This window comes from Lates calcarifer, linkage group LG15, assembly GCF_001640805.2.
Source record: "Lates calcarifer isolate ASB-BC8 linkage group LG15, TLL_Latcal_v3, whole genome shotgun sequence".
NCBI lineage: Eukaryota > Metazoa > Chordata > Actinopteri > Centropomidae > Lates > Lates calcarifer.
The window spans coordinates 5,703,208-5,715,644 of record NC_066847.1 but is presented as its reverse complement, the minus strand read 5'-3'; the positions used below and the strand labels follow the sequence as shown (position 1 = coordinate 5,715,644).

Genomic DNA, 12,437 nt, shown 5'->3' with positions numbered 1-12,437 from the left:
ACTGAATAAAAAATTCAGTGTCATCAAATGCTTTGTACAGTACATTATGTGTTCACACACAGACATGGAAGAAACATGACTCCAAATCAACTTTCCTGTAAACTTTATGTTCCTCTACAAATGTTCTTGATAAAACTGTTCTCCACGAGGACAGAGAAAATATCCACATTCTTGGATTTCATTATTTGTGCTTAAATTAACCACAGATGCCTTAAGCCTTACGTTTCAAATCCTTCTATTCTTTCTGTTCCACAATACAAATGATTTTTTATATTTTTTTGCGATGTATTTACTTTTGTCCATGCTGTAACATGATAACTGTGCAGTACCTGTCTGGGCTCGTTGGTCCCCATGAAGAAGGAATGTCCCATGAGGCCTTCAGGTAGACCCCCGCTGCTGCAAACACCTGAGCCGCGTTCTGACGGCTGCCCGCAGGAGTCGCAGATCACCGTGCGGCTCCGCAGGTTGTACTCGTTCTCTGCGCCGCTCGTGCTGTGAGCTCCCTGCAGGGGGAGACACACAACATGGTGAGTTACTTAACACTGGCTGCTCTGCTGGGAGATGCTGCCGTCACAGTGAGCCGAGAGTCGTGTTGTTCTTGATATATAATGTAGGAGGTTTTGAAATTTGCTGGATAATTTAGGAGTTGCCTAAGCTGAGGAGGAATTTACCATGTCGTCATCTTCATCATCATGGAACAGGGTGCGTGTAACTTTCCTCATGGCCATTTCCTGGTCGTGCATTGAGAAACAACATGTTAAGTCATGGCAGTTAAAGGAACAGAAATGTGCGATTATGGTGAAGTGAAGTCAGACCTCTCCGTTGGCGCTGATAAGGGTGGTCTGCAGGAGGTCGCCGGTGCCCCAAGAGTTCTGGGTCTTCCATACCAGGTCAGTGGGAGGGTTGTGGCTTCCACCGCCAGATGCAGCCCAGATCTGAAAAGGTCAAAGGTCACCGTTTTCTTCTCTCCTGCATTTTGCTGACACACTGCAGCTTTTCTTGGTAAATTACCAGCACTGGTAGATCAGTGGAAGGAATGTGTATTAAGCCACACATACCTAAGTGCAAAACATAGCTCCATAGCACTACTAGTGGTCAACAAACTCACACTGTACCTTTAAGAATAGGCAAACAGTAGTCAAATGGAAACATCAACAAACAACTTGTGTAACTTACAGTCACAGTTCCTCCAGCCTTCAGGGTGAACTTCGGGGGAAACTTGTAGGCAATGGGAGAGCCGCTCCCAACTTGTCTCTTCAGCTGCCAGTTGCCCAGTGGTTGATCCTACATGAGCACAGAATTCAAACTTAACCGAGTCCACAATGAATGATTCAAAAATTAGACAAACAATAGAAAGGCAATTAATCATCAAAAACAAATCCAACATAAAGACTTTTACAGTCCGAAAAAGTCTTGGTTGAAGCTGCAGCTTCCTGCACCTATCCTTTTTAGACTTCATGGATTTGGCTCTAAAAGTCACATAAAAATCCAGGAAGCTATTTTTGACCATATATCTCTATATGTGTAACTTAATTTATTAAGAAAAGTTGGCTACAGATTATTATGTAACCAGGACAGCATATACAGTAAACCAGTTTAAAGGGTTTAAAAAATCAGCTGGTAGTCTCTGTTACCTCGTCGGCCTTGTTGCTGAGACGGATGTACTTGCCCTCCAGGTCAACCTCATCCACAGTGATGCGGCCACTGGCTGAGGCGTGCTGACTAATGCGAGTCTTAGTCACAGTGCCACCTGCCAGGCTGGAGGTCTCGCTGTCGTTGTCATTGAGGCGGCGCTTCTTGGTGCTGCCCGTGCCGGAGGAGTTGCGGCTGCTGGAAGCGGTGGCTGCGGACTGGAGCAGGCGGCTGGTGTGGGCGTGGCCTGAGCCGGAGGTCCGTGTAACAGTGACCTTGGTGGGTGGAGGGCTGGGTGACAGACGCAGCCTGAAGAGATGGAAGACGAGGTTTAGATCATAGATACACACAAAGGGAGTCAGCAGCATGTGGATACAGTCTCACATCAAAAGATCAACGAATGCTGTTGCCATTTTACATGTCACCCCTGCTGTTCTGGCACCGACACCTAACCAACCTGCTCCAGTGATTAGCTGATGCTCCAAAAACCCAAAAACAACTAATCTAGGAAAAACTACCTTTGTTGTTAGCGCTGCAGTCTTATGGAATAATCTGCATAACTCATAACATAACTCAATGACTTTAATACCATTCTTAATGACTTTTCTCTGCTTGTGATTGCTTTCACTGAGCCTGCATCCTGTTCAGTTTGATGAGATATATATGCTCAGCCAACTTACCCTGCACAAATATAGGCTTATTTAATAAATAAATAAAATTAACTGCTATAAGCCTGGGAAATACTGAACAGGTTTGGCTGCAAGAAGGGGAAAGTCATTTATTTATATATTTATGAATGTGCTAAAGAAGAAGATATCCGTGAGGTTTTAGAAATACATAAATACTGTTATATTTTTCAGGAAAATTAGTCTAAAGGCCTTGACATATTTCAAAACGTACACTGACACAAAGCAGGGTGGACAGCAGACACACATGGTTTTCTTTATACAAGACAAAGCGTAGTGTAGGAGGAAGACTGTACATCTGCCTGTGGACTGTCTTGGACATTGGCAGAAGATGAAATCATAAAAAAACAGGCTTGGATCTGCTGCTTTGACCTGTGTTGCTGCTGTCAGCTTTAGCTTGATTAACAACGTCAATACAAAGAGGAATTACTTTATTTTTTGTGCTCTGTCTTTGTAACAAGGAACATGAATAAATGTTCCTTAAATGCTGTATGTAACAGTTCAGTATTTGTTTTCCTAAAGCCAATTCTTCACTGACTTGTTAGCAATCCCTTTCTTCCCATAACAACTTGTAGACTTCAAGGTGTCTCAAGGTGGCAATGTTTTACAATGGTCTGTCTGCTGTTTTACAACGATCTCACCTCTCCTCCTCTCCCTCCAGCAGCTTCCTATAAGCATTAATCTCCATATCCAGGGCCAGTTTGATGTCCAGCAGCTCCTGGTAGTCGTCCAGCTGCTGCTGCATCCGGGCTCGGATTTCAGCCATCTCCCGCTCTTTATCCTCCAGCCGCCGCCTCATCAGGTCCCGTTCCCGTGCCATAGCCTCCTCCAGCTCCCGCACCTTGGTCTCGCTTGCCGCCAGCTGATGTGGAGAGAGCGCGCACACACAAAGGCTGGTCAATTAAGACTGGCTGATTAGGTTGCAGTACAAACACAGGTTGATGAGTGAGGTGAAGCTAAATGTTAAACGAATCAGTGGTAGTTTGAACAGTGTTTTGGAGCATTCATGTCAATAGCACTCAGCCACAAAGCAGCATGGCCAGTAAAACCACCAGACAGATAACAAACCGCTGACAGATAGTGTCACTGACGGACTGTGTGTGAGTGTGTGTACCTGTTTCTGCAGCTGGCTGAGCTGGCCTGACATGCCCTCCAATCGAAAACGGGTCTGCTGCAGCTCTTCATGGGCGGCTCCCACCAAGTGGCTGTTCCTGTCAGCTGACTGACGGGCGTTGTCCAACTGACAGACAGAGAGGTGTTACAGTCAGCCATCAGCAGTGATTTACTGCACTGTACTACCTGAGGAAAACTATGCTGTCTGGAAAATACAGTCTTTGGCTTGTTGCTTCCCACAATCCTTTCTGATAATTTAACTAATTCAGACACAGTAATTCCCAAAAGAGTTTTCCTCAGGGGGTACAGTAAAACAAAGAGCAGTTTAGCTCTGGTTTCATCTACAAATAAATTCCAATGACAAACACCTCTGTTGTATTTATCTACAATCCTCATTAAGATTCCCACAGGACAGTGGTTATGTGTGTTAAATTACTTTCCCTCCTGTATGTAGATGAAAAACACAAGCTATAGATGGATATTTATATACAGATGAACTGAAACACTGATTGTGTAATAAGGGTGCAAATCAGTGTTGTGGATTATCTTAACTGCAGATGATTTAACAACAAAACAACCACAGACAAACATGAAATATTACTAAGACCACTGGGCAGCAGTCTCTACTTCGACTCTAGGTGGCGACAGAGCTGTGTCTCCAGCAGCAGAACTACCTTAGACTGGTAGGTCTTCTCAAGCTCCTCCTTGTAGAGCATGACCTGTGCCTCGTGCTGGGCCCTCAAGTCAGCAAGAGCCTCAGCCAGTTTGCTCTCAAACTCCTGCTGCCGTCCATGGTCAATCTCCACCATACGAGCATCATATCGACTTCTGGACTCACGTAGCTCCTACAGACACCAGCACAGAGAGGAAGACTAATTTAAGATGCTGGAAAAACACATTTAAACACAAGTTAGTGATGCTGTCAGTCTCGAGAACACTTACTTTTGGTTTCTTGTATTCACCTTGTCACATGACTGGTCTTACTCAAAAATGTATTGATAAGAAGCTGATTTGACTTTCTCAATTTTTTCCTACTTTATCAAACTACAAAAAGAGTCATTTGTATTGATGTGTGTTTTATTTTCTTTTGGGCACTATAAACAATTTAGAGGACTTCGGCTGTAGAAACCTGCTATGGTCAATGAACTTAATTGCATCGATTGGTCAGCCGCTGTGCAGTAATTACTTGTTTAGAGGTACAGAGCTCCAACAGATAAATCTGCTGCTCTGGTGACATTTAAGCTACTTCTAATCATTATATTTAAAATTGTAAAGGATGCTAATCTTGTTTGGACTATTTTCTAAAATACAACTGAGGTAAAATAAAGTAGAGATGAGAAGCAAAGAAAAAATTCATCTGTGAGACAGATCTGAAGGGGGGAATGCAAAATAAGCAAGTAGGTGGTTGGAAGCAAATCAATATCCTGTGGAAAAGATGAAAAGTAGGACAGATGACTTAGACAGCTGAACAAAAATAGAAGGGTTAAGGTAAAGAGTAGGAACCTCGTTGTGGATGTTCCTCTGGAACTCCAGCTCCTCCTTCAGGGTCTGCAGGCGGTTCTCTGCGTCCACTCTCCTCAGCATCTCATCCTGTAGCTGCCTCTTGGCATCGGCTAAGTTACCGTCCAACTGGGAGGGAGGAGGTGGAAAGAGAAAGACAGGATGAGGAGAGAGATGAGATGAGAGAAATGTTCCTTCATGAAGACTTGTTAAGCAGAGAAAAATCTAGTCCAGCTCACGGTGTAATCTGTGCAGCATTGTTTGAACTAAGTGAAAACCTGTAGTTCCTACATGTAGCCAGTAGGTGGAGTAATGCCACAACTGTATCTACATCAGACCTGTGAAACAATTCATTGATAAAACAAACAGCAGAGAATGCCTCTTGTCTGTCACACCACATTGTCCTTATTCATAATCAGCTGTCTGCAGGGTTAACATAAAATTACCACTTCCACTGAGGTATTTCTGCACTTAGGAGGTAGAGAAAGGGCCCAAACAAAGACAATCATTTCAAATGTCAGACACTGCAGCTTTGCTGATGTTTTTTCTGACAGGCGGCAACTAAGGTTTTTAAACTTTTTCCCCCATCACAATCATTGCAAGTCCTCAGAGTTTAACAGAATGTTCATATAAACAGGGAAAGGGCCACAGTGTCGTAGGGAAGATGTTCTCTATAAGATGAAATTAGCCTATTACTACACATGCATTTCTGACATTTTCCCTGGGTTTTCTAAGCCATCTGTTCTAAGCCATGAAACATGAAATTCCTTCCAACAAAAGTCCATGTAAGACGTTAGTTCCAATAAAAATCTTTCTACCCTGGCCAGTTGAGCCTTGAGGTCCTTGACCTCAGCCTCCAGGGTTCGCTTCTCCCCCAAGGCAGTGGTGAGGGCAGCATCTTTAGAGTTGAGCAGGGCCTCCAGGTCCTTCAGTCTGGCCAGAGCCGCCTCCAGGTCAGACTCCTTCTTACTGTTCCTGTGAAGACACGTGACAGGCAGGACATAGACATTAGTGTGCTGGTTTTTTCTATGCTTTATCATTACCACTGTCTGCTGTACATGTCTCTCATATCCCTTTTGATGGGTTTCACTTGTGGCCTCTCTTCCTCTCGGGCAAATCAGCTTGTCTTTGTTTGTCTGGACTGTTCTCATTAACATTTTAAATTATTTCCCTTTTGACTCATGCCTTTGCAGTTTGGGTACAGATTATTTGGCCTGTCTGGAGCTGTGTAATTTATTTAGTGGCTTTAAAAATTCATACCAAAATGTTAGCGATAAATGCTGCTGTCGCTACTTTCATGTAAATTTCCTTTTAATTGTATTTTTAAAAATATTATAATAGAAATGTTCTAATATGTAAAGAACTTTGAACAGCCTGAACAACAGTTTGAATGGTGCTCTAGAAATAAATACTTTCCACTGTCACATTGTTTTTACACGTGATAAAGAACTGAAAGATGTTTTCTCTGCATGTATTTTTATTTAAAAATAAGGTCACATTGAGATCAGGATCTCATTTCAAGTGAGACCTGAGTACAGGTGGGGAAAAATCAAAAAGCAAAAGAGCAGAGAAATGTTCGTTTCAAAGTTTAAATGACAGGATATATCTAAACACATTCTTAATGTGAAACTGGATAAGCAGTGCACAACTGTGCTGCAGTGACAGAGACTGTGGATGACACAAACTGCCATTGTACAGCACAGTGAGTGCAGCAGTTGTCCACTGTTGATGTGAACTGAACACAGGCCAACACATCAACGTACCGTTATTAGCCCTCTGTAAAGAATAAGAGCCCATTAAACTCTATCTCAAGGGAACCTGTGTTGAATTAAGAGAATTCACGTTTGTTGCGCATGTGCTTGTGCATGTGTGCCCCCCTTCTCCTCCAACATCTCTACAGGAACCAATTTAGAGTACTGGTTAGAAGAAAAAAAAATTGGATACAGCCATGGAAAAACAATACATTCCCAGCAGAAGATGAAGAGAGAGGAGGGCAGAGGGAGAGGCTGTTAGCAGTATAGGTGGCTCATGCACAGCCAAGGAGGAAATGGGCTCCCTGTTATTCTATTTGGCCCTGTGGGCTAGTCCTCATTGTCACTAATAATGGCCATCTGCTGGGGGAGATGGCTTCCAGGCTGCTCACACAGACCCTACCATCCTCTGGTTACTTAGGACAGCCAGCGTATGAACTTGCAGGAGGAGTGAGCTACAGATACACTTAAACTGTGGCACAAACACACTTGCAGCAAGATAAAGTTACTCCACAGCAGGATAATGACTTACAACAAAGATCGAGTCCATTCACCACAAGCTGCTACCTCAAAAGTGAAACTCTAATTTATTGGTTATGATGTAGCAATCAGTATCTATTACTGTGTTCAACAAACACCAATAAGGTTTTTCTGGAAATGAAAAAATGAAAATGTAATTCTGCTTCCCTAAAAAGGACCAGGACAAAGAGATAAACTGGCAAAACAGCTGAACTACACAATGGCTTCATGCTTTAGGGATAAACAGAAAAAACACAAAGTGGAAAAAGCTGGAAAAATGAATGAGTCTTTGATGCCGTAAAAGAAAAAAAGAACTCTAAAATAAAACCCAGAGAAAACATATCCCTGATGCTTTACAGATGCACAATCATGCATAGAGAACTTGAATGGGTAATTATATAAAAGCCCCCAAGACTGCAGTGTTCAGATTAAAAAAAAAAAAGGAAAAAAAAAAAAAAGACAAGGAGGGACAGCAAAAAAAAGAGGGAAAGCCCTGTGTCTGAGTGTGTCCAAATCAAATAAGCATCAGGGCTGCCAGTGCACACAAACATGCACAAACAAGAAGCTACACACACTTGATCAGACATGTTCTCCAAATGTTACAATGGATTATATACAATGGATTATATACAGACAGTTTCCAGTTTGAGAATAGCTCACTAAAATAATACATTTTAAATTTTAATGCTCAGTTTGTGTTTTAAAGAGGTGTTGATGCAACGTTATGTTCATTTTTGTGGCTATGGTTTGTGGGGATGTTTGTACTTGTGTTGTATGTTGTACTGCATTAAATGAAATGGACAGGATCAGCCTGCATTACTTGCTACTTTGCTAGGTTACCTAAGAAACCAGCAACTGAGTGTATATATTCTGTGAAAATGCAACAATTACTTTTTCCAGTGCTCTTAACTGAGCTGACCAGATGTTGGAACCAGATGTTCATACATTCCTTTTTTTGCAGCAATGCACCAATTCACATTCAAATACTTCACTAGTAGCCCTGTCTAAATACAGTCCTCTACCATTTAGCAGCTGGTTGTAAAAGTCTTGCTCAGGGGCAGGTTGTTTGACTCCATTTTACTGCATTATTTGTATACGTTAGTACATCACAGAGCCAGGGAAGTAAGAAAACACTGCAGTCAATTTTTTCTGTAGTAATCTGTCGACTCATAAAGAGAGACAAGAATGTGACTCTTGACGACCCAGGTGTACAAGCACTTGAGATTATGGCTGCACTGTATATGCACAGAGGAAAAACATGTCAGTAAAACACACACACACACTTAACACATACAATATGAACACATTCTCTGAATTTTTGAACCTACAAAAACTGGAGCCTACAGCAAGACAGTTGCCCCACATGAACATGTTGCCTATAAATCAGTGTGAAGGCGCCTACTAGACAGGGAGATTAGTAACTGAGGTAAAATGAGACATGGTTACTGCTGTAAAATGTTTTAATGACCATTTCCTTGTTGTGACTGTAACGGGATAATGGAGTTTAACCACCTCTGGTTGGGCCATGCTCCCTAAGGCTTGTACAACTCTCTAGGTGTGATGAAAACTAATTTTCCAAAGCTGCTGCTGTTATTGTGGAACATTTTATATTCACCACAGTGCTGCTCATTAACATATTATGGACTTAAATAAGAAAGCTAAAATTGTCTCAAACAGGTCTGTTTAATGAGAAAAAGACAAAAAGAATGTTATCATTTTATTAAACTGGGCTGTGAAATGTGAATGCATTAGGGATGCATACACACACTCATTTTCACATTTGTTTACAGCTGAATATAAACATTACTTGAGACTATACAGCTCTTTGTCTAGATGTTTTTTTTTTTAATGAAACATTTTAAGAGTCTGATTCTGCAGGCAGATGAATGTGTGTGTGTGTGTGTAGGTGGCTGCTGTGACGTTCATTAGTGCTAATGGAGCCAGTGGATCAGCTCCAGCAGTGAATTAATGGACAGAAGTGGATTTGGTGTACTGACATGCTGCTTGACTATTTGTATTCTCTTCATACACAAATGTGATGGTAAGACAGAGAGAAAACCTTACAGCATGATGGCATGCAGTGTAACAATTTAATGAATGTTTCTTGTGTTAGTGTAACTTAAAGTACAAGTGGCCCCTATGAGATACACCAATTACACTACACAGGGAGCAGGTGCTTTAACTCTGCAATGTAAGAGCCATTCTGTAAAAAAAAAAAAAAAAAGACTCTCCTCAGTCCGCAACCAGCAGCTCTGTGAGACTGTACTGTAGATGTAGTGGTGATTTGAGCTTTGACCTCAATATGCTAACATGCTCACAATGACAATGCTAACATGCTACCGTGTTCACCAGCTTCATCCCTACTATCTAGTCCAAAGTGATTCTTCAGATGTGTTGCTTTATCCGATAAACAGCTCAAAACCCAAACATACAGAAACTTTCTATTTGAGAAGCTGTCAAATCACATTCAGTGCGGGGAATCTCAGGGTTTTGTCAAACACAGTGGTATCAGGGGCTTTGAACAAGGTTGTGGGAAAATGTAGACAAGATCAGCTGGCCAGCCTGCAGACAAAGCTACTGAGCTCAAATTTGGTCAAAAATTTAGAATTTGTTGTCTTTAAACACACATTAAATTCAATTTGATCTGGAGTATAGTTCCAGAATTGGGGAGGTACTCTTCAGGCACTGAGGAGACCAACATGAGTAAACATATGGCAGTACAGAAGAATTCATAAACCATGAGCCAACTCTGTGTTGGTGCATACTACTGTAAATCTGCACAACACGAAGAAGCTTACATATTTTCCAAATGTAATGAAGAATTCTTCAATCATTTGTCTCTGAACAACTCTGTACTATTACAGGATTTTTGTGTCAACGAGGTTGGGTTTTCAAATGAAAAAAAAAAAAAATCTGTGACAAATAAATAAAGAAATGTATTTATTTTCCCCAAAACAGCAACAGCAGTTTGGAGTCAAATGGTCACACAAAAGCACAACATAAAAGACCAAAAAGGGGATTCTGGTTTGATTTTTGTGTAAATGAGGTTGTCCAGTGCCAGCACATTCATTTTATCAAGATAACCTGATCTGAAATCCAATAAGAAAGAAAGAAAGAAAGAAACAGTGCTTGTAGTTTAGCTCAAATGGCTCCTGGGTTGCAATATCCACACCGGGTGTGTTAGCAAATATTTATAAACTGATTAAGCTGTCAACACATTTATATATTAAACCAGAGGTGTATTAAATGCTATTGTTGTATTTTACTGTGACAAAATCATATATGAACAGAATTCAGTGGAGAACCATGACCACAATAAAGGGACTTTATGACTGGTTTGACGAGCTGATCTGTTCTTTAACGTGTTTTCTTTGCTTCTCGCACCAGGATGCTGTTCCTGGATGGCGGCTTAAGAGTGTGTGTCGGCTGAAGACAATGGAAGGACAAATCTTGTGTGTGTGTGTGAGGGGGTTGTATTTGTGCATGTTTGAGTGTGTTCTGCACTGTATGTGTGTGGGAGTGTTGACTGCCAAATGTGTGCGCATCATCATGTAGGTTAAGTGCATTTGTGTGCTTAATGTGTGTCTCTTTGTACGACAATGTGTTATGAAACCTGTATGCCAGCACATACAGTATGTGTGTATACGTCCCTGCACATGTGCGATCCCATATATGCTTTACATAATCCAATGTGTGAGTTTAGCAGCCGTTTGCTTGGGACTACCTGTTTATATAATCCAGTACGAGTGGTTTAATTAGAGAGCTTCAGCTGCAGCATAAATATCCTCTGACTTTCTGTTTACATTCTGTTCCAGTGAAGCATTGAAGTCTCTCAGCCTGTTCTCAGGACATGTGTGGAGTCACTCTGCAGCTATTTTTTAAGATTCACACTATTAATATTGATAATACAATACACAGTCAGCATGAGAACAAATATGGTGCTGGAAATGGCTGAGAGCCAACAGATGAGCAAACAAATGCAGATTACATTTGAGAAATTATGTGAATAAAGGAAAAAAACAGCCTGTTTCATCAAGATAAGGGAAATCTGTTGCAAGTAAAACAAAGCAGCAGAGTCGTTTCGAAGCTTACAAAGTGAGAGACATTTGTGCCAAAAGGGCAGCCCTGCACATTTTATATTCTGCACAGAGAGAGGGAATTAAAAACAGAAAAAGAAGAATAATTTTGGCAAGCTTTATTCTTGTTTTTTGAGTGTAAACCACTTCTTTCATTTGTCATGCCTTCTCTCTTCCCACACACAAATGTCTGCCCTCTTGGAAAAAAAAAACATATTACTGAAAAATAAAGGTTTATAACATCATTCCACTGTTTTCAGCTGCGATATCGAAGCTTTTTAAGGCATTTTGTTTCACAGCAAATAGAGTAAATGACACATTTTGAAGCACAGAGACAAAATGGGAGCTATTGGACAGAGACAGTGTGAGATGGGGGAGAGGAGGGTAGACTTGTGGGGGAGTGTGAAATGGAAATGCGAAAAGAAAGAGACAAAAAGAGAAAGAGAAAGAGGGGGAATAACAGAGACAAGAAATCTGAGGAGGAGGAGGAGGAATGTGTTGGCTCGGCTCCCAGCCTCAAGGATGACTCACAGCTATCTTTGTCCACCCCAGTAACGAGAAACGAACCCCGCCTCGTGGAGTGAAAGAGAGAAAAAAGCCCACTCCCCCCTGTTTTGCTATGCCGTTGCCACAGCAACCAAGGCCTTGTCATCAGGCCTGCTAGTATGCCATTTCCACCATGCTGCGGACGCAGTGGAATAAAGGTGCAGACTTCTGTGGAGATTTTCAAAATATCTCAAGACTAAAAGAGGGTGTGCATTCTCTACTCTCCTGAAGAAGACTCTAACCCATAATTTCTTCAAGATATGACAGACAAAGTACTGCAGCCACACAGCCAAAAGAGGACTTTATGAGACCTTGGCAACACTTATGCCAAGCAGTTAATCAACATCGGGAACTTAAACAAAACATACCAATTTGAAATATAAATTTAGCAGTTTTATAGTAGACAGAAGAAACACAAACAAGAAAAATAATCTTGTGTTTTTAGGTATTTTTTTAAGATTTAGCAGCAGCACTATACAGCAGGTTGTAGTAGTAGAAGTTAAATCTGTGTAAAACGTTTTTCATGGCTACTTTACCAGACTTCAAAACACAAAATAAGAGACTATACAGCTTCATTGTCTGACCTTTGCACTAATGCAGCTGCCAAATGTGTC

General features: G+C 41.4%; 1 protein-coding gene across 3 annotated transcripts in view; it reads right to left on the bottom strand.

Moving 5' to 3' along the window:
- LOC108899430 (lamin-A) overlaps positions 1–12,437 on the bottom strand; it is a 30,951-nt gene that overhangs the window by 2,332 nt on the left and 16,182 nt on the right. For all 3 annotated transcript variants that reach the window (XM_018699862.2, XM_018699858.2, XM_018699860.2), the window contains exons 4-13: positions 5,750–5,906; positions 4,935–5,060; positions 4,106–4,276; positions 3,433–3,558; positions 2,960–3,180; positions 1,635–1,941; positions 1,177–1,284; positions 816–935; positions 672–731; positions 330–503 (exon numbers count right to left, since the gene is read on the bottom strand). In XM_018699862.2, the coding sequence (XP_018555378.1) occupies positions 330–503; positions 672–731; positions 816–935; positions 1,177–1,284; positions 1,635–1,941; positions 2,960–3,180; positions 3,433–3,558; positions 4,106–4,276; positions 4,935–5,060; positions 5,750–5,906 (1,570 nt within the window). The remainder of the gene's footprint in view (positions 1–329; positions 504–671; positions 732–815; positions 936–1,176; positions 1,285–1,634; positions 1,942–2,959; positions 3,181–3,432; positions 3,559–4,105; positions 4,277–4,934; positions 5,061–5,749; positions 5,907–12,437) is intronic.